The following is a 20,761-nucleotide window of genomic DNA, read 5'->3' as shown; positions in this document are numbered from 1 at the left end:
ATTACAATACATTTTTCATTGTTTTCTATTCAAAACTTAACTATCTATTGTCTATTTTACATATTGTTATTCAAATAACAAAGTAACTTTTTTTATGATTCATACATTTACAAATTACATTTTAATTCAAATAACAAATACTGTTCTTCTCATATTTTGTCTGTTTATATTAATATTGGACATTCGATTCCAATAACAAGACAAATCTATGACTGATTGTATTGGTAATACATTTAATATTATGAGCACAATTAATCCATCACATTTTTAAGGGTTCCAACTACATAATCTATCCTTGTATTTGTTAAATTGGAACCCACAAATGATAAAAGTGTTACATATAGAACTGTTGTCTTCAAGTTTTTGCCTGAAAAATTATATGAAAATGAAAATCACTACTTTTGTAAGATAATGTGTGTATGTTTTTAACAATGCAATAACAACTTATCATACATAGCTGGCTGATAGAAAATATGAGATTGTAAGATGTTATGTGTGTGAGACTTGTACTGATTTGGGTATAATGTAATGTTTTGGTAGACATCATCTCCACTCTGAAGGAGTCAAAGACGTCCCTGTCAGATTTCGGTAACCTTGGAGACGGTAGCCAGCAGTTTGTCAGTCGTACGTCCATGCTCTCGTCGTCAATGCTGAATGTCAATCCTCGTATGCAGCTGATGCAGGCTCGGGAGATCCTGGAGATGGGTCTAGAGAATGTGTCGTACGCCAGGCAGGCCGTGGCCCTTACGGATGGGAAATCTATCGCCGACGTCAGCTGGGCCAAGGTATAGTGTGGAACCCCTGAATGCTTTCTCATGTTACAGAATGTTGAATATTGAAATATTAACCAAATCCTTAAAAGAAATTGATTCTCAGTTGATTTTGGTTTTGATTTCATCTTAAAACAAAATGCTTAATATTGTAATTTTATAATATAAAACAAGTTTTATTTTGCTTAATTTATGTTTCCATGGTTAGCTTTTCACAAAATTTAATGAGGCTTTGAATATTGTTCTATTTCCCCTTTAATATGATGTCCTTGTTACGTATGTACATCTCTTCGTTTTATGGTTTATATCCAGTTTGCCACTATAGAATATAGTTATCACACATGCTCTCCCTGCTAACGATGTACCTAAACATTAAGTAGTTCCCCTCTATACAGACCTGTAGGCTGATGAGGTAAGTGCTACGGTCCCCTACAGTGTTTTTTGTGTTGAAACAGCTTGATGAGGAGTTTCAGCCCCCTCCTCAGGAGGGGGAAGAGTCAGAGATCCATCAGAGCTACAGCGACATACACAGCAGTTGTCTGGTGAGTGACTGGCTTTGTCGCACTGACTGTGTCCAGTTTCCCTGGTTTGTCCCTGGTTTGTCCCTGGTTTGTCCCAGTCTGTCACAGTAACAAGGACAAGGGTACATTGTGTTTTGTCCATAAATTGTCACGGTAACAGTGGTAATATTTTTTTGTTAAATGTCCCCGGGCGGTTTGTCACAGTGGTATATTGTTTTTTGTCCCTGTTTGTCACAATAACAGTGGTATATATGTGTTATGTCCCCAGTTGTCACAATAACATTGTTATATATGTGTTTTGTCCCTGTTTGTCACAATAACAGTGGTATATATATATGTGTGTTTTGTCTCCATTTGTCACAATAACAGTGATATATATATATGTGTTTTGTCCCCGGTTGTCACAATAACATTGTTATATATGTGTTTTGTCCCTGGTTTGTCACAATAACAGTGGTATATATGTGTTTTGTCCCCGGTTGTCAGAATAACAGTGGAATATATGTGTTTTGTCCCCGGCTGTCACAATAACAGCGGGATACTGAGGTTTGTCTCCGGTTGTCACAATAACAGTTGTATATATATGTGTATTGTCCCCGGTTGTCACAATAACGGTGGTATATATGTGTTTTGTTCCTGGTTTGTCACAATAACAGTGGTATATCTATGTGTGTTGTCCCCGGTTGCCACAATAACAGCGGTATACTGTGTTTTGTCCCCGGTTGTCACACTAACAGTGGTATATATATGTGTGTTGTCCCCGGTTGTCACAATAACAGCGGTATACTGAATTTTGTCCCCGGTTGTCACAATAACAGCGTTATACTGAGTTTTGTCTCCGGTTGTCACAATAACAGCGGTATACTGAGTTTTGTCCCCGGTTGTCAGAATAACAGTGGTATATATGTGTTTTGTCCCCGGTTGTCCCAATAACAGTGGCATATATGTGTTTTGTCCCCGGTTGTCACAATAACAGTGGAATATATATGTGTGTTGTCCCCGGTTGTCACAATAACAGTGGTATACTAAGTTTTGTCCCCGGTTGTCACAATAACAGTGGTTTATATGTGTTTTGTCCCCGGTTGTCACAATAACAGTGGTATATATATGTGTGTTGTCCCCGGTTGTCACAATAACAGTGGTATACTAAGTTTTGTCCCCGGTTGTCACAATAACAGTGGTATATATGTGTTTTGTCCCCGGTTGTCACAATAACAGTGGCATATATGTGTTTTGTCCCCGGTTGTCACAATAACAGTGGTATACTGAGTTTTGTCCCCGGTTGTCACAATAACAGTGGTATACTGAGTTTTGTCCCCGGTTGTCACAATAACAGTGGTATATATGTGTTTTGTCCCCGGTTGTCACAATAACAGAGGCATATATGTGTTTTGTCCCCGGTTGTCACAATAACAGTGGTATACCATATTTTTTCATGATAATTATGTCTCGCAGACTGTGATTGAGTATTTTATACTACGCCAGCTTTTATGTCCATTTATAGCTTGAGTGTGTAGACTAATAATGCCCTCACTGTAGTGGGATTGTGTGCTTTTCATTCAATTATTAATGCTTTCTTTAGTTACAGTATATTATGTAAGTGTTGAAGTATATAATATTTTGAGGTCTGGAGACTCAAAATCATTTAATTTTGCATGTTAGTGGTATACAGACTTACCATTTTATAGGTTTGTCAGACAGTATTACAGCCAATTTTTCCAAATGGTAAAAAACATTAAAATAATATTGATTTTTTTTTTTCAACATTGAAATAACCACTATGGCTGTGAACAATTGGCTGTGTATGGTTAACACAATGCCATCTTTACATGGCATTTATAACAATATGTCATCAAATGGATAGAATACAATGGTATCCAGAGGTCAATGTATCACAGGTATAGAATCAAAAACAATCATTATGTACGTAGATAAGATGATCATGCAGGAGTTGTTAAACAGTGCTACAAAGTTTTAATGACCATTAATCAGTTATTTGGAATTTTAATGACTTAAGTTATCACAAAGTATTTTAATAACCATTGCTGAATACTTTTCATGATTATTAAATTGCATCTGATATTTTCATAGTCATCAAAATGGGACTAATGACAATTAAATTGCAAATTAAGGACCATTAATTTAAAGAAAAACAAAAATTAATGGGCATTAAAATATTTAACCCCAAACAATGTATTTTTCATAGCCATGAAAAGCTGTTTTAATACCCTTTTAAAAGGCTTTAAACTGTATTTTAATGGGTTTTAATGGAATGATAGTAAGTTATTAAAATCAGAAAAACATCATTTAATGGGCTCTTTTAATGGAAAATTAATAATTAATGAGAATTTAATGAGGTTTTAAGTATATTTTAATTGAATTGCCATCCAGTAGTGTACACTAAGGTACGGTATAGCTCACAGGTATAGCATCAAAAACAATAAACATGTACACTAAGGTAAGGTATAGCTCACAGGTATAGCATCAAAAACAATAAATAAACATGTACACTAAGGTACGGTATAGCTCACAGATATAGCATCAAAAACAATAAACATGTACACTTAGGTAAGGTATAGCTCACAGGTATAGCATCAAAAACAATAAACATGTACACTAAGGTAAGGTATAGCTCACAGGTATAGCATCAAAAACAATAAACATGTACACTAAGGTAAGGTATAGCTCACAGGTATAGCATCAAAAACAATAAACATGTACACTAAGGTAAGGTATAGCTCACAGGTATAGCATCAAAAACAATAAACATGTACACTAAGGTAAGGTATAGCTCACAGGTATAGCATCAAAAACAATAAACATGTACACTAAGGTAAGGTATAGCTCACAGGTATAGCATCAAAAACAATAAACATGTACACTAAGGTAAGGTATAGCTCACAGGTATAGCATCAAAAACAATAAACATGTACACTAAGGTAAGGTATAGCTCACAGGTATAGCATCAAAAACAATAAACATGTACACTAAGGTAAGGTATAGCTCACAGGTATAGCATCAAAAACAATAAACATGTACACTAAGGTAAGGTATAGCTCACAGGTATAGCATCAAAAACAATAAACATGTACACTAAGGTAAGGTATAGCTCACAGGTATAGCATCAAAAACAATAAACATGTACACTAAGGTAAGGTATAGCTCACAGGTATAGCATCAAAAACAATAAACATGTACACTAAGGTAAGGTATAGCTCACAGGTATAGCATCAAAAACAATAAACATGTACACTAAGGTAAGGTATAGCTCACAGGTATAGCATCAAAAACAATAAACATGTACACTAAGGTAAGGTATAGCTCACAGGTATAGCATCAAAAACAATAAACATGTACACTAAGGTAAGGTATAGCTCACAGGTATAGCATCAAAAACAATAAACATGTACACTAAGGTAAGGTATAGCTCACAGGTATAGCATCAAAAACAATAAACATGTACACTAAGGTAAGGTATAGCTCACAGGTATAGCATCAAAAACAATAAACATGTACACTAAGGTAAGGTATAGCTCACAGGTATAGCATCAAAAACAATAAACATGTACACTAAGGTAAGGTATAGCTCACAGGTATAGCATCAAAAACAATAAACATGTACACTAAGGTAAGGTATAGCTCACAGGTATAGCATCAAAAACAATAAACATGTACACTAAGGTAAGGTATAGCTCACAGGTATAGCATCAAAAACAATAAACATGTACACTAAGGTAAGGTATAGCTCACAGGTATAGCATCAAAAACAATAAACATGTACACTAAGGTAAGGTATAGCTCACAGGTATAGCATCAAAAACAATAAACATGTACACTAAGGTAAGGTATAGCTCACAGGTATAGCATCAAAAACAATAAACATGTACACTAAGGTAAGGTATAGCTCACAGGTATAGCATCAAAAACAATAAACATGTACACTAAGGTAAGGTATAGCTCACAGGTATAGCATCAAAAACAATAAACATGTACACTAAGGTAAGGTATAGCTCACAGGTATAGCATCAAAAACAATAAACATGTACACTAAGGTAAGGTATAGCTCACAGGTATAGCATCAAAAACAATAAACATGTACACTAAGGTAAGGTATAGCTCACAGGTATAGCATCAAAAACAATAAACATGTACACTAAGGTAAGGTATAGCTCACAGGTATAGCATCAAAAACAATAAACATGTACACTAAGGTAAGGTATAGCTCACAGGTATAGCATCAAAAACAATAAACATGTACACTAAGGTAAGGTATAGCTCACAGGTATAGCATCAAAAACAATAAACATGTACACTAAGGTAAGGTATAGCTCACAGGTATAGCATCAAAAACAATAAACATGTACACTAAGGTAAGGTATAGCTCACAGGTATAGCATCAAAAACAATAAACATGTACACTAAGGTAAGGTATAGCTCACAGGTATAGCATCAAAAACAATAAACATGTACACTAAGGTAAGGTATAGCTCACAGGTATAGCATCAAAAACAATAAACATGTACACTAAGGTAAGGTATAGCTCACAGGTATAGCATCAAAAACAATAAACATGTACACTAAGGTAAGGTATAGCTCACAGGTATAGCATCAAAAACAATAAACATGTACACTAAGGTAAGGTATAGCTCACAGGTATAGCATCAAAAACAATAAACATGTACACTAAGGTAAGGTATAGCTCACAGGTATAGCATCAAAAACAATAAACATGTACACTAAGGTAAGGTATAGCTCACAGGTATAGCATCAAAAACAATAAACATGTACACTAAGGTAAGGTATAGCTCACAGGTATAGCATCAAAAACAATAAACATGTACACTAAGGTAAGGTATAGCTCACAGGTATAGCATCAAAAACAATAAACATGTACACTAAGGTAAGGTATAGCTCACAGGTATAGCATCAAAAACAATAAACATGTACACTAAGGTAAGGTATAGCTCACAGGTATAGCATCAAAAACAATAAACATGTACACTAAGGTAAGGTATAGCTCACAGGTATAGCATCAAAAACAATAAACATGTACACTAAGGTAAGGTATAGCTCACAGGTATAGCATCAAAAACAATAAACATGTACACTAAGGTAAGGTATAGCTCACAGGTATAGCATCAAAAACAATAAACATGTACACTAAGGTAAGGTATAGCTCACAGGTATAGCATCAAAAACAATAAACATGTACACTAAGGTAAGGTATAGCTCACAGGTATAGCATCAAAAACAATAAACATGTACACTAAGGTAAGGTATAGCTCACAGGTATAGCATCAAAAACAATAAACATGTACACTAAGGTAAGGTATAGCTCACAGGTATAGCATCAAAAACAATAAACATGTACACTAAGGTAAGGTATAGCTCACAGGTATAGCATCAAAAACAATAAACATGTACACTAAGGTAAGGTATAGCTCACAGGTATAGCATCAAAAACAATAAACATGTACACTAAGGTAAGGTATAGCTCACAGGTATAGCATCAAAAACAATAAACATGTACACTAAGGTAAGGTATAGCTCACAGGTATAGCATCAAAAACAATAAACATGTACACTAAGGTAAGGTATAGCTCACAGGTATAGCATCAAAAACAATAAACATGTACACTAAGGTAAGGTATAGCTCACAGGTATAGCATCAAAAACAATAAACATGTACACTAAGGTAAGGTATAGCTCACAGGTATAGCATCAAAAACAATAAACATGTACACTAAGGTAAGGTATAGCTCACAGGTATAGCATCAAAAACAATAAACATGTACACTAAGGTAAGGTATAGCTCACAGGTATAGCATCAAAAACAATAAACATGTACACTAAGGTAAGGTATAGCTCACAGGTATAGCATCAAAAACAATAAACATGTACACTAAGGTAAGGTATAGCTCACAGGTATAGCATCAAAAACAATAAACATGTACACTAAGGTAAGGTATAGCTCACAGGTATAGCATCAAAAACAATAAACATGTACACTAAGGTAAGGTATAGCTCACAGGTATAGCATCAAAAACAATAAACATGTACACTAAGGTAAGGTATAGCTCACAGGTATAGCATCAAAAACAATAAACATGTACACTAAGGTAAGGTATAGCTCACAGGTATAGCATCAAAAACAATAAACATGTACACTAAGGTAAGGTATAGCTCACAGGTATAGCATCAAAAACAATAAACATGTACACTAAGGTAAGGTATAGCTCACAGGTATAGCATCAAAAACAATAAACATGTACACTAAGGTAAGGTATAGCTCACAGGTATAGCATCAAAAACAATAAACATGTACACTAAGGTAAGGTATAGCTCACAGGTATAGCATCAAAAACAATAAACATGTACACTAAGGTAAGGTATAGCTCACAGGTATAGCATCAAAAACAATAAACATGTACACTAAGGTAAGGTATAGCTCACAGGTATAGCATCAAAAACAATAAACATGTACACTAAGGTAAGGTATAGCTCACAGGTATAGCATCAAAAACAATAAACATGTACACTAAGGTAAGGTATAGCTCACAGGTATAGCATCAAAAACAATAAACATGTACACTAAGGTAAGGTATAGCTCACAGGTATAGCATCAAAAACAATAAACATGTACACTAAGGTAAGGTATAGCTCACAGGTATAGCATCAAAAACAATAAACATGTACACTAAGGTAAGGTATAGCTCACAGGTATAGCATCAAAAACAATAAACATGTACACTAAGGTAAGGTATAGCTCACAGGTATAGCATCAAAAACAATAAACATGTACACTAAGGTAAGGTATAGCTCACAGGTATAGCATCAAAAACAATAAACATGTACACTAAGGTAAGGTATAGCTCACAGGTATAGCATCAAAAACAATAAACATGTACACTAAGGTAAGGTATAGCTCACAGGTATAGCATCAAAAACAATAAACATGTACACTAAGGTAAGGTATAGCTCACAGGTATAGCATCAAAAACAATAAACATGTACACTAAGGTAAGGTATAGCTCACAGGTATAGCATCAAAAACAATAAACATGTACACTAAGGTAAGGTATAGCTCACAGGTATAGCATCAAAAACAATAAACATGTACACTTAGGTAAGGTATAGCTCACAGGTATAGCATCAAAAACAATAAATAAACATGCCATTTCTGTTTTTTGCAGAGGTGATAAGCAGCTTGCAGTATGTGAAATAGAAAGCCCACAAATGTGTTGCTCCTTTGTTAGTTAAGACTTTGGCGTATTGGTCAGGCAGTAGGTAGCTATAGCCTGTATATGTACCCCTATCTGATATAACACTGTGTAGTGGAGACATGATTTAGGATACTGTTAACCACAAATTGTTTACTATTTATGTATTTTTGAATCAATTATATCTCAAGTATATTTGATAAGAAATTAAAGTCATCACACAAGGGATATGCGATCACCACAGTTTCTATCTATATGTGCCTCTATAATTCCACGATGCAGTCACTTTACCTGGGTACAAAGGTGACTAAGTTAATGAGACTGGATTGTTTCTTTCCTTGTTCTATTCAAAACTTATATCACTCCTTTGTGAATTGGCTGTAATTAAATTGATGGCAATCATAAAAAGAAAATTTATGAAAGCTTAGTGATGGATTTCCTGTACATTGAAAAAAAGCAGTGTTGGTACGGTAAGTAGAAACAACCTTTAACTCATTCGATCACCCCGGGCTAAAGACACATTTGAGCTTTTCCAATTTAAAGGTTGGAATTGTTCATTATGAAATTTCAGGGGTGAATGAATTAATGTAGGATGTTTGTAGCACTGTTGGTAATTAGTGAGAAACACCCTCTTTAATATATGACGGATGTGTTTGTTGTAGGACCTGAATGATGAAGTGTTTGATCCTACTGACACGGAAAGGGAGACAACCAAGTTGACAGAAAGGGAGACAACCAAGTTGACAGAAAGGGAGACAACCAGAGCGACACTGGACACAGCAGCAACTGAGGATCGCCCTAACAAGGCACCCCTAGAGAGTGTCAAGGGCTCCTCCACAGCAGTGTGGAACACCATTAAAGACCTTCACCTGGAGCTCATCCTCATGTACCACCGAGTCTGTCTCAAGCTGGCCGCCATGGGACCTGATCCTGGCGCCAGTGTACAGCGTCCCTTCAAACGCAAGGCTGACCCCAAACTGGTGAGTATAGCAGGTACTGACGAAACACATGTACATACTGTATGTCTGAAAAAGCACTTGATGATTTACTGACCTTGTACTATAGATATACCGACCTATACTGAAGATTTACTGATCTTGTACTATAAATATACTGACTTGTACTGAAGATATACTGATTCTCTACTATATAGATATACTGACCCTGTGCTGAAGATATACTTCTGCTGTAATATAGATACACCGACCCTGTACTGAAATATACTGATGCTGTACTATAGATATACTGATGATGTACTATAGCTATACTGATTCTGTACTATAGATATACCAACCCTGTACTGAAGATATACTGATTCTCTACTATATAGATATACTGACCCTGTGCTGAAGATATACTTCTGCTGTACTATAGATACACCGACCCTGTACTGAAATATACTGATGCTGTACTATAGATATACTGATGATGTACTATAGCTATACTGATTCTGTAATATAGATACACCAACCCTGTACTGAAGATATACTGATGCTGTACTGTAGATATACTGATGATGTACTATAGCTATACTGATTCTGTACTATAGATATACCAACCCTGTACTGAAGATAAACTGATGCTGTACTATAGATACACTGATTCTGTACTGTGACTGAACTTGTTGTAGGTGAGCGAGCCTAACATTGGGCTGTTGGATGTGGAGGGGTACAAGGAGCTACTCAGTCACTGTAACAAGAACCACCTGTCAAAGGCGCTGCTCTTCATGCAGAGGGCGCTGTTACTGAGCGGGGACAATGTGACCACTTCGACACAGAAAGCATTATTGCAGGTATGTTCTCATAGACCTGGAACAAATCACACCCTGTAAATAAGTGACATTAATTTTACTATTACCACAAGTATTAACCTAGGCTTTGAATCAACATCATATGTTGTACTTTAATCTTAATGACAAAAGAGGGTTCATCTCTTTTTCTCTCAAAGCTCTTTTCTTTCATATTTAAGCAACTTGTCTTGAATTTGTATTAAATAAGAGTTAATTCTTCATGTTTAATGTTAAAGAATAGGTTTATACTACATGCATTTCACAATGACCTGAGCTGGCAAGTAAGGGTAAGTATGGTACATTTTACTCTTTTCGGCTTGCCTGTAACTTTTCGTCTTCGTTCTGTAGGATGCATTGAAGGCTATTCAGAAGGCTCAGACAGAGGAGAGGCGTGTCTTCACAGAAAACACCAATGTCACTGAGGAGGATGTCACGCCCACAAAGATCCCGCCTCCGCCCATCCTCCTGTGTCGTACTGACACCATGATGGTCTTCAAACCTACCCCCTTTATACCAGCGGATGGACAGAAGGTCAGTTTGACATGTCACAGTCCAGTTGTTATCAGATGTACCTGTTGTTCTGTGTAAATGTGTGTCAAGCCTCAACGATTTCACAAGCAATTTTTTTTTTTTTTTATTTCACTTGGAAAAGTCCTTAAAATGTTATTACATATACCAGTTGTTATAATTTAAATAAAAGTTATACAAAAGAGCATTTAGAAAATTAATATCAAGCACAGCCTGGGAAACAGAGTTAATATTGAAAAAAAATATCATATTGAGGCTTATAATGTGAAGTCTATTTGTCCTTAATACTATTATCATAGAGATTAAGTAAAAAGATGACTGGACAACATCCACTTGGAGTTACTTGGCAAATTTATTGCAGTTTACTAGTTTCAGCTTATTAGATAAGCCGTCGTCAGAACAATTGTTTATAATTCCAAACAGACCTGAAGTATGAAATGCGGTGCCTCTGCCTGGCAACGATCACAAGGTGTAAATAGTGACGTCATAGTTAATGAGTCCATAATTTGGCAGACTTTTCCAAGCTAACACATGACTATGGCAGAGAGAGAAAAATATGACGAATACAACCAGATTTTATATTTTATGTTGACAGATTTCATGGTACAGAATATTTGCGAGATCAGCTGAGGGCAGTAATGTGAGAGTGAGGCTGAACGATCACTTTTTGCCCGGCACTGGAGAACAGGTACCCGGTGATCGTAGTGAACTGAGAGTGTCGGGACTCATCCCCAACGGTCGCTACCTGTTTGCTGTGGCTGCTTACAACAGAGAAGGAAAGCTGATTGGTGAATCTATTGGGCAGAGTACCAAGCCCATCCTGGCCTCCCACCCTCTCCCCGTACTGATGACATGGGGATTCCTCAGCCAGGTAATTATTAGAATATCCAGATAAATTCTCGTTTTTTTCGAAGATTTCAACTCATTTTGTTTTACTCTACAATGATAACAAGTGGATGTCTCTTGCTGTGTTGTGCTATCTTAGAGTGAGGTCACATGTACTGTTACAGATAGCATACCAGGTCGGGTGTTACGACATCGCCAGACAGGCATGTGATGTTTTGTGGAACCACTTTAAAGCAGAACCCCCCGCCCCCCAGAGTGTTACCTATATGACAGAGTCAGAGCAGGACTTCAAACTGACCCTGATGAGGTGGGTAGTTTTACTACACAGGTGTCTCGTTAGCTTGCTGTACTACACCCCACTGCTTTTACTGTTGGCATGAACTTGAAGTACCTTTATAATGACATGGACAAATATTGTGAGAAACAGTTCTCTTGAAAATATTTTTTAAGTGTGATAAATATTAATGGATTATAGAAAAATCTGAATCCTGAAATTTGATTCTACAGAAAGTTATAATAGCAGTGTCCTGTGCCAAGAAAATGTTTTTTTTTAAATTTATCTTTTACTTGATTAAGACATTATCTGTGCATGTATTTTACTGTTGTATCATATTAAGATATTCATTGTGTCTACAATTAGAACCAGGAGGCACTAGTAGCCTGACTCTCTGTGCTGTTTATTCCTCTATATCCTGAAGTGAGATATAAACCTGCTCTGTACTGTGTAATTGTCTGTCCTATAGTATCAGAGATACATCCCTGTTTATTGTGTCTCTAGGTTGAACCAGAAGGTCGTCTGTCTGTCGTCACCAGTATTACTTCGCCAATTCCTCACCAGTATATTTATTGGCGTGGACATGAGCGTCAGGGAAGGACAACTCTTCTGTGATGTTCTCTGTGATAAAGGTCCTCTCTTCAAGGGACAGGTATACTACTCTATCAATCATTCTAATTAAAATCTTAATTGAAGACTACATCAATAGCGCTACAATCATATAGTAATTACTTGAAGGCTACATCAGTAGTGTTACAAACGTCAGTATTACAATTGTCAGTATTAATTTGAAGGCTGCATCAATAGTGCTACAATCACCAGTATTAATTTGAAGGTTACGTCAATAACGTTACAAGCACCAGTATTAATTTGAAGGCTACATCAATAGTGTTACAATAATAATTTGAAGGCTACATCAACAGTGTTACAATAATCATTATTTACCTGAAGGTAACATCAATAGTGTTACAATAATAATTTAAAGGCTACATCAATAGTGTTACAATAATAATTTGAAGGCTACATCAATAGTGTTACAATAATCATTTGAAGGCTACATCAATAGTGTTACAATAATAATTTGAAGGCTACATCAATAGTGTTACAATAATAATTTGAAGGCTACATCAATAGTGTTACAATAATAATTTGAAGGCTACATCAATAGTGTTACAATAATAATTTGAAGGCTACATCAATAGTGTTACAATAATAATTTGAAGGCTACATCAATAGTGTTACAATAATAATTTGAAGGCTACATCAACAGTGTTACAATAATCATTATTTACCTGAAGGTAACATCAATAGTGTTACAATAATAATTTAAAGGCTACATCAATAGTGTTACAATAATAATTTGAAGGCTACATCAATAGTGTTACAATAATCATTTGAAGGCTACATCAATAGTGTTACAATAATAATTTGAAGGCTACATCAATAGTGTTACAATAATCATTATTTACCTGAAGGTAACATCAATAGTGTTACAATCATCAGTATTTACTTGAAGGTAATATCAAGTGCTACAATCATATAGTATTTATTTGAAGGTTACATCAAGTGTTACAATCGTCAGTGATAATATAAAATCATCTACGGAAATACCGTAGCACGTTAATATATAAAACTACATGTGAACAATAAGTTTGAATTTCAGAGAAAGACATTTTTAATAATCACAGCATATCTATAAAGTTAGAACATCTAAGAAGGGCTTACCCGCCCTTCACTATTGTGTATTATCTATCTATTGATGACGTCATGTAATAACTAACAATGTAAAAGTGCACCCCATTTTTAGTACTTCAGGGGCTGAAATATCTTGAAAAAATGTCCTGATGAAGACTCGCACATAGAGTCGAAACTAGCTGACCGTAATAAAAACCCACGCATTGGTAACGCTTGAGCGTGTTGTGATTGAAACCTACCTGGATTTATATGCAACTTTTTATTCAATCGCCCTGCATACCTTTCGGTATCCACACTCATAGCGCAGTACCCCGCCTACTCAACCAACCTACTCAACATTGACGTTGGCTCTATCTCGCATATTAATTTGAAGGTTACATCAGTAGAGTTACAATCACCAGTATTTATTTGAAGGTTACATTTCCTATCTATAGATGATCCGACACATCATGTTTTACCACTACAGATGAAGCGTCTTGCGGAGTGTGAGAGGATGTTGGTGGCTATAGAGTTAGCAGGCTGGCTGAATGAAGCTAACTTGGCCCTCCAATCTGTAGTCCAGGTGTATGGTCTGTTGGCTCCCCTCATCTTCTACAAGATACCTTCTGTAGCTGTCATACAGGTACTGCCTTAATCCTCAGCTTTTCTCACAAATATTATGGGTGCATTTGAGAAAAAAAACATTTTGTGTTTCAAACTGGAATGCATGGTACATATATGTACTTGCTTAAGCTTTCTTTTTTATTATAAAAAAATGTTGCTTTGTATCTGATATATGTGACTACTCTAAACTGTATTTAGTTAATATTGTATGTTTGCTTGTGTGTCTAGGTTCTTCAGCGTTGTCACGTCGTACTCCAGGAGATTCCTGCTGGACTGAGACAGAAACGTCAACCGAACATCGCAGACAGTCTACATCACATGACTGCTTCTATCACCTACCACATGGCAAAGGTAGGGCTTTTACTATCGTATGGTCTTTCATAGATGGTTAGATAGCCTACAAAGATACAACACCTTTGACTAACCAGTTGTAAGACTGTAGCTCTTGGTGGCTACCTGTATTAATGAAGAGCACATTTCTTTTCTGTAGGTTCTGAGAGCATGGGGACAGAAACAACTGGCTAACTCACTCAATGAGTCGGGTCGTAAGCTTTTGGCCCTGGAGACATTTGACGAGCCGACTAGGAAGGACACTCAAAAAACCCCTGGGGATGGGACAACAACTGCAGCTAGTGATCTGCAGGTAGACATATCCATTGACAACACTGACTCAGACACAGCACCACTACAGATGATGAAAAAGAAGCGTGCAAAGAAAATGGGGGCAGGCGGTCAAGGGACCAAGGAGGATGGGGACGGACCCACCAATGAGGAGCTGAAGGCCTTGGAGGCCCACATGCTGAGTCTGTCCAAACAGGCACAGTATGACCATGAACTGACCGGCTATGAAGACCCCAGCATCCTCCACGCCTACATTGCATACCTGCCAAGTAAACTGGCCTATCGAGAAGGTACAGCGTTATTTTTAACGACAAGTTTCTGTTTGATACTCTGGGCAGTTATTTCCGAAGTGTTGAGACTATAACTCTATTTCATTGTGTATTCATAAATATTTAAGCCAATCAGAACTGCAATGTACTAACAATGTTGGTTTCTCCACATGGTATCATAACTGTATATGATGTGCTGTGTTTTAGTGGCCAAGTTCAAGCGGCGCCATCGTTACCTGGAGTTCTTCGTCCAGGTAGCCCAGAAGGCCCTTACAGAGGGGATGTCCCAGCAGGCTGCAGACTGGTGTGATGAGACAGCTAACTGGCTTACCAGGTGATTACCCTATAACATCCTGTAATTTATAATAATGTATTTCTTACTTAAAACTTCTCATCAAATCAGCAAACATATAACAGTAAAATAAAGGGACAATTCATTTTGTTTTAAATGTTTTTAAAATAAGAAATGATAGTATGTTCATCCAGATGACAATTTGACCCTTAATTTAACAGACGCAATGAGCAGATCATTGGTATGAAGCCATTCCTAGGTAAGCAGCCTGGGGCAGGGGTTGTCACGGTGACGGGGGATGATCCAAAGCGTTTCCACGCAGCAGTGGTGGAGTACAACAAGGAAAAGGACATGACAGTCCCTAAGATCCCTGGCCAGATGTCCAAGGCCTCTCCCAGCAAGTCCTCCCCCTCAAAGGCCACGCCTCGGCCCAAACGCCGGCGCCAATACAAGGTCAGGGTTCCAGCAATACAGGCATAGATCAGTGACAGGTCATAGGTCAACAATTGGGAGCAAATGTCACAAAAAGGGCAGGGGTCAAGAACAGAGAAAATAATGAAAGGGAAAAAGGTCATCAACATAGGGCAAAGGTCAAATCAGGGGACATGCATCAACAATGGGAGAAAGGTCAACTGTATCAGGGGAAAAGTCAGTGACAGGTGGTTTATGTCAACAACAGGGGTAAATTTCAATATCAGTAACATAGACTAAGAACAGGGTTTCAATGTCAACACAAAGGGCAAAGGCCAGCAACAAGGGGTACAGGTAAATAAAGGGGACATTGGTTAACTAGATATTGAGGACAAGTCTGGGGTCAAGTAATATAAGGGGAAGATGAAAACAGAGAAGGTGAGAAATACATTGGTGAATAAAGTTGATTAGTGATGGAGGGTTTGTAAATGTAAATGGATCATTGGTTTGAAACTAGATAAAGATAACAGTGTTATTGCTGGCTACGTATACCTGTCCTTTGTCTTACTGCTGTTACTAATGTAAGGTGATATTATTTTCAGCCCCTCCAAGTTAACCCCAACATGACTGAAGCTGCGAGACAAGCCCAGGAGGAAGCAGAACTCAAGGTGTGTTCTCAGCCAGCCATACAATCACATCAGTGTTGTATATTTGGGATGTACTTTTTTCTTAGTACACTGTATGCCTGGACATTTGTGCCAAGTAAAACTTGGCCCTTCGCCAGAATAATCCCTTTGCCCAGTATTAATTTTGCCCTTCACATTTAATTACTATGCATTTGATGTTGTTTACTAATGTTCTCTGTAATGATAAACTTGCCCTAATTACTATACGGTGGTCGGAAATGGCAAAAATTAAACTGCAGCAGAAATTTCCAGATACATGTACCAGTAAACTGTTGTATATATTAGTGATGAAGTTGTCATTATTTCTACGGACATGTTATTCCTTTGTGGTAGGGAAATGACTGAGAGTACCAGGAAAAAGGAACAAACAGTGTTACATGTTATCTGGGGTCTGAATGATGATGGTTGTTACTAATTGTTTTATCAATTCTCTGTGTTGTAGGCGATCGAAAAGTTCACGGCCCACCTGCCCGACATGTTCAAACAGTGGTTAAGACGAAGGCGTCTGCGCAAACTCTGTATTGATGAGTTACCATGGAGATGTCAGGTAAGTAAACTTGATGCGATAGATTTATTAACGGTTGTAAGAAAAAGTGTAACATCTCATGAATCCATGTTTGTATATCAGTTTTCGGGACGGTGTGTTTGTATATCAGTCGTAGGAACGGTGTGTTAGTATATCAGTTGTCAGGATGGTGTGACTTAATATGTTAATCTTTGTTTACAGCTGACGTTAATCCAGGGATTGAGTCACTTCTCCTCATTCCTACACAAGTTAGAAACACGAGACAAGGTTCTCGGCACCTCCAGCAGTAGCATGTACAGGTATAGTAACCTACAATCCTTCAACGATCGCTAAATGTCTTACGGTGAAATTTGATAACTAGCTACATTCTATGCTCTACGTTATTTGCTTGCTTCATTTTCATGACGAGAATAGTAACGTTTTGTCATTTGAACCACTCAATTACATATCTCTTATCAATGTGTTTCCGTGCATTCTCAGGACCAACTTCCTAGACCAGGAATGGTTCACGTATGAAACTGCAGGGACTCTAGTAGTTGGCTGGGAGGGAGGACCGACGAGGAAGAGCGGGGACAATAAACGCCAGAGGTACAACGGGCAGGGTTTCGACGAGTCTGACATGGACAACATGGATGTTGGGTATGAGCAGGAGGCACGTCCTCGCACTACTGCCACCGGCATAGAAATCGCCGCAGCCATGGCAACAGGTAATGATAACAGATTAGAAATAATTCTGTAGGGAAACCAGTTTCATTTAAAACATTTTGGTAAGCTGATGTTTTGAAGGAAGTTTTAGTGACTAAATTTAACAATCTCTTGTATTGTTTCAGGCAATGCCCCACCCCCTCTGTACTTTATACCGCCTGAGCCCGAGGACACGCCTCGTACATACAGGTCTGATGTCAGTAACATGCCCAAGGCTACAGCCAAACCTATGGACAACATCATGCTATCATCCAAGGATACAGAGGAGGCCCTCCATAGGACCTTCACCTACTTCAGGAGGGCCATAGTAAGTTAGAGATGTATGAAATGAAAGTGCTTCAGATTTTTTCTATATCTAAGAAAATGATAAGTTGGACTTGGGGATGGACAATGACACAATTTCAGTAAACATTAGATGAAAGACTGATTGTATTTTTTTTTACTTTGTTTCAGAATTTGGCCCACAGAGGTCAGCACTGGACATTATTACAGAATGCATGTCGGTCACTGTGGAATTGTGCCCACACTGCCCTCCTGCGAGCTTTCTCCCCGAACCCCAACACGGACGACGGTCTGCTGTCCATTGACCAGCTGCGCGGTCTAGTGTGGAGGCCATTTTACATGGCAGCGGACTGTGTCCTGGACATGCTTGCTCAGTTCCAGCTGGATCTAGAGGCCCATGCCAATAAGGTAGATGTAACCATGACCTGGCCTAGGCATTCTGTTTGTCTGTAGGAATTAATCTGGCCATACAGGATAACTATCAAACTGTTTGTGGAAAACTTAAAGATAACATAGACATGCATCAGGGATTTATACAGTTTTGTAGGAAATTAATTGGTCAATAAGTACTGGTATATGTTTATTGTTGATTTTTATGCATCATGTCAATGTTTGCAATCATGTTTTTTTGGTATAAAAGGATAAATGTATACTGTGTGAACAGTTGGCTTAATATTGGCATTATGAATGTTTAGGAGAGGAAGAAGAACCGTAAGCTCGGAGAACTGTTTGAGTCATGGACAGGGGAGGCCAAGGATGAAAAAGGAGGAGCCAACCTGAAGTTTGAGAATCCTCTAGACAACCTGAGCATCAGTGACTTGCGCTGGGTACGGAGACTGGTGATGAGAGTCATGGAGCTGTTGTACTATGAACAGAAGTGGGAAAAGCTGGTAGACATCGCTCTCAGGTTCAGCGCTCTGTCCAAGTTAGTATTTCTTTTGTTTAACTTCACATTAAGAATTACTTTACATGTTATTATTTAATAAGATAACTACTTAATGCTTATGAGATCTAGAACATATCTTATTATTATTAACAAGGACTGCCAATGATTAATTCAAGCGCCTCACTTTTAATACGTTTAGCAATTAACACATTTCAGCAAGGGAAACACAATCAGGATAATAGCCATAGTTTTCCTAAAATGAATTTATTTGGAGTCCTGTAGTTGTAAAAATTCTGTTAACCAGTAAATGTGTCCTGTTACAGTGACCGGTATGCGGAGCAGGTGATACCGGTATTGGTTCAGGCCCAGAGACAGCTTGAGGATCAGATCTATGAGCTGGGCGGGGAGGTACCACCTCAGTCACACATCAAACTCCTCATGCAGCAGGTGAACGGCGTTATCACAGCCAAGAAATACATACACAGCCAGTTGGTCGTCAGCAGTGACAAGCTACGCTCATCTAACATACAGCCCGGAGCACAGATTGACCCCCTCGGCCATGGCGCTTACACAAGTAAAACTTTCTTCTTAAAAATCATGTCTATCTGAATTGGTACGTTTGTTTCAATATATATTTTCTCCTCATAATGACTTTTATGTCTCATCACAATTCTGTAAGGTAGAATATCTTGAGTGAGTCCTCATTGATGCTGCCACTTGGCAGTGCTTCTTTGAAATCTAATAGTGAATCTTGCGGAATCTAGGTGTTTTAAACAGAACCAGTTCTCAGCTTTCTGTTTTTAGGCTTAAAGTTCTAAGATTGTTTTTTTTATTAATCTGTATAATTAGTTAAGTAGATAGGAATGTTGTTTACCCAGTTTGTTCTTCCAAGATGGTACATGTATTCATATAGAACCTGTCTGGTGTCCTCTAAATGTGCCTTGTGTTACGATTTAACAGCATCTGTTATTTGATGTTTCTATAAGTATGGTATATGGCGTTGTAGGTGAGGATGGTAAGAGGAATGTATCGGTGCCCCTGGACGTACCCCACAGTCTGTCTGTACTGAGAACAGTGTTTGACAAGTCCCAGTACACATGCCACGCCCTCCAACACAGCCGACGACTCCTGGTCCTCTATCTGGCTGGACAGCAGAACTGTAAGTAACACTTGTCTCTGAACTTCTTTATCTGTCTCGCTGATCTATAACCTATTTCACAAATCTCTTTCCAAGGAATCTCTCACCTGTCTTAATAAACCCCTGACTCATGGTTTCCTGTTAACAGTTGCAGACATTACCCGGTGATACCTAGGTAGCATTAAACGATTGAACCAGTTTGACCAGAGTTGTTCGTGGTTGGACCTAGTAATCTGATGCTGCTTTCAGATGAGCCTTAACAAAGCCTTGCTAGGCCTGCATAAATATTTACAGGTCTGACAGGATTTATACCTGAAAATGTTACTTTTTAAAACTGACAAACTTGTTGTTCAGCATACATGAACAGGCCCCCAGTGTCCAAAGACGAGTTTACCCCCAACATGGCACTCCTTTAGTCCTACTTAAATTTTAAAATTGTATATACTGTTTACAGCAAGTGACTTACCCCTGAGTCGACAAGTGTCCAAGGTGGAGTTCACCCCCAACACAGCACGCCCCCAGCCTACCATGCCCCTCGACATCAGTCGTGAGGAATATCTACATATTGACGATGTTCAGACTTCATGCATGCCACGCTCACAGCTGGGCACTGTTATCTCCTCGTATGAAAAGACCATAGGTAAGATCTTTCAAATAACTGTTTATAACTTGAACTATGAAAGCTGAAATAATTCTTTG

At 37.8% G+C, this 20,761-nt stretch overlaps 1 protein-coding gene across 3 annotated transcripts in view; it reads left to right on the top strand.

The window, feature by feature from the left end:
- LOC110451885 (cilia- and flagella-associated protein 54-like) overlaps positions 1-20,761 on the top strand; it is a 70,341-nt gene that overhangs the window by 16,411 nt on the left and 33,169 nt on the right. For all 3 annotated transcript variants that reach the window (XM_021500113.1, XM_021500112.1, XM_021500111.1), the window contains 22 exons: positions 541-785; positions 9,174-9,491; positions 10,142-10,303; positions 10,649-10,831; positions 11,424-11,699; positions 11,839-11,981; positions 12,453-12,600; positions 14,110-14,265; positions 14,475-14,597; positions 14,737-15,157; positions 15,344-15,470; positions 15,650-15,881; positions 16,442-16,507; positions 16,968-17,072; positions 17,253-17,350; positions 17,532-17,758; positions 17,882-18,063; positions 18,210-18,446; positions 18,734-18,963; positions 19,248-19,498; positions 19,931-20,083; positions 20,517-20,702. In XM_021500113.1, the coding sequence (XP_021355788.1) occupies positions 541-785; positions 9,174-9,491; positions 10,142-10,303; positions 10,649-10,831; positions 11,424-11,699; positions 11,839-11,981; positions 12,453-12,600; positions 14,110-14,265; positions 14,475-14,597; positions 14,737-15,157; positions 15,344-15,470; positions 15,650-15,881; positions 16,442-16,507; positions 16,968-17,072; positions 17,253-17,350; positions 17,532-17,758; positions 17,882-18,063; positions 18,210-18,446; positions 18,734-18,963; positions 19,248-19,498; positions 19,931-20,083; positions 20,517-20,702 (4,269 nt within the window). The remainder of the gene's footprint in view (positions 1-540; positions 786-9,173; positions 9,492-10,141; positions 10,304-10,648; positions 10,832-11,423; positions 11,700-11,838; positions 11,982-12,452; positions 12,601-14,109; positions 14,266-14,474; positions 14,598-14,736; positions 15,158-15,343; positions 15,471-15,649; positions 15,882-16,441; positions 16,508-16,967; positions 17,073-17,252; positions 17,351-17,531; positions 17,759-17,881; positions 18,064-18,209; positions 18,447-18,733; positions 18,964-19,247; positions 19,499-19,930; positions 20,084-20,516; positions 20,703-20,761) is intronic.

This window comes from Mizuhopecten yessoensis, unplaced genomic scaffold, assembly GCF_002113885.1.
Source record: "Mizuhopecten yessoensis strain PY_sf001 unplaced genomic scaffold, ASM211388v2 scaffold6277, whole genome shotgun sequence".
NCBI classification, from domain to species: Eukaryota; Metazoa; Mollusca; class Bivalvia; order Pectinida; family Pectinidae; genus Mizuhopecten; species Mizuhopecten yessoensis.
The sequence above is the reverse complement of the archived record's forward strand: the minus strand, read 5'-3'. Positions and strand labels throughout refer to the sequence as shown.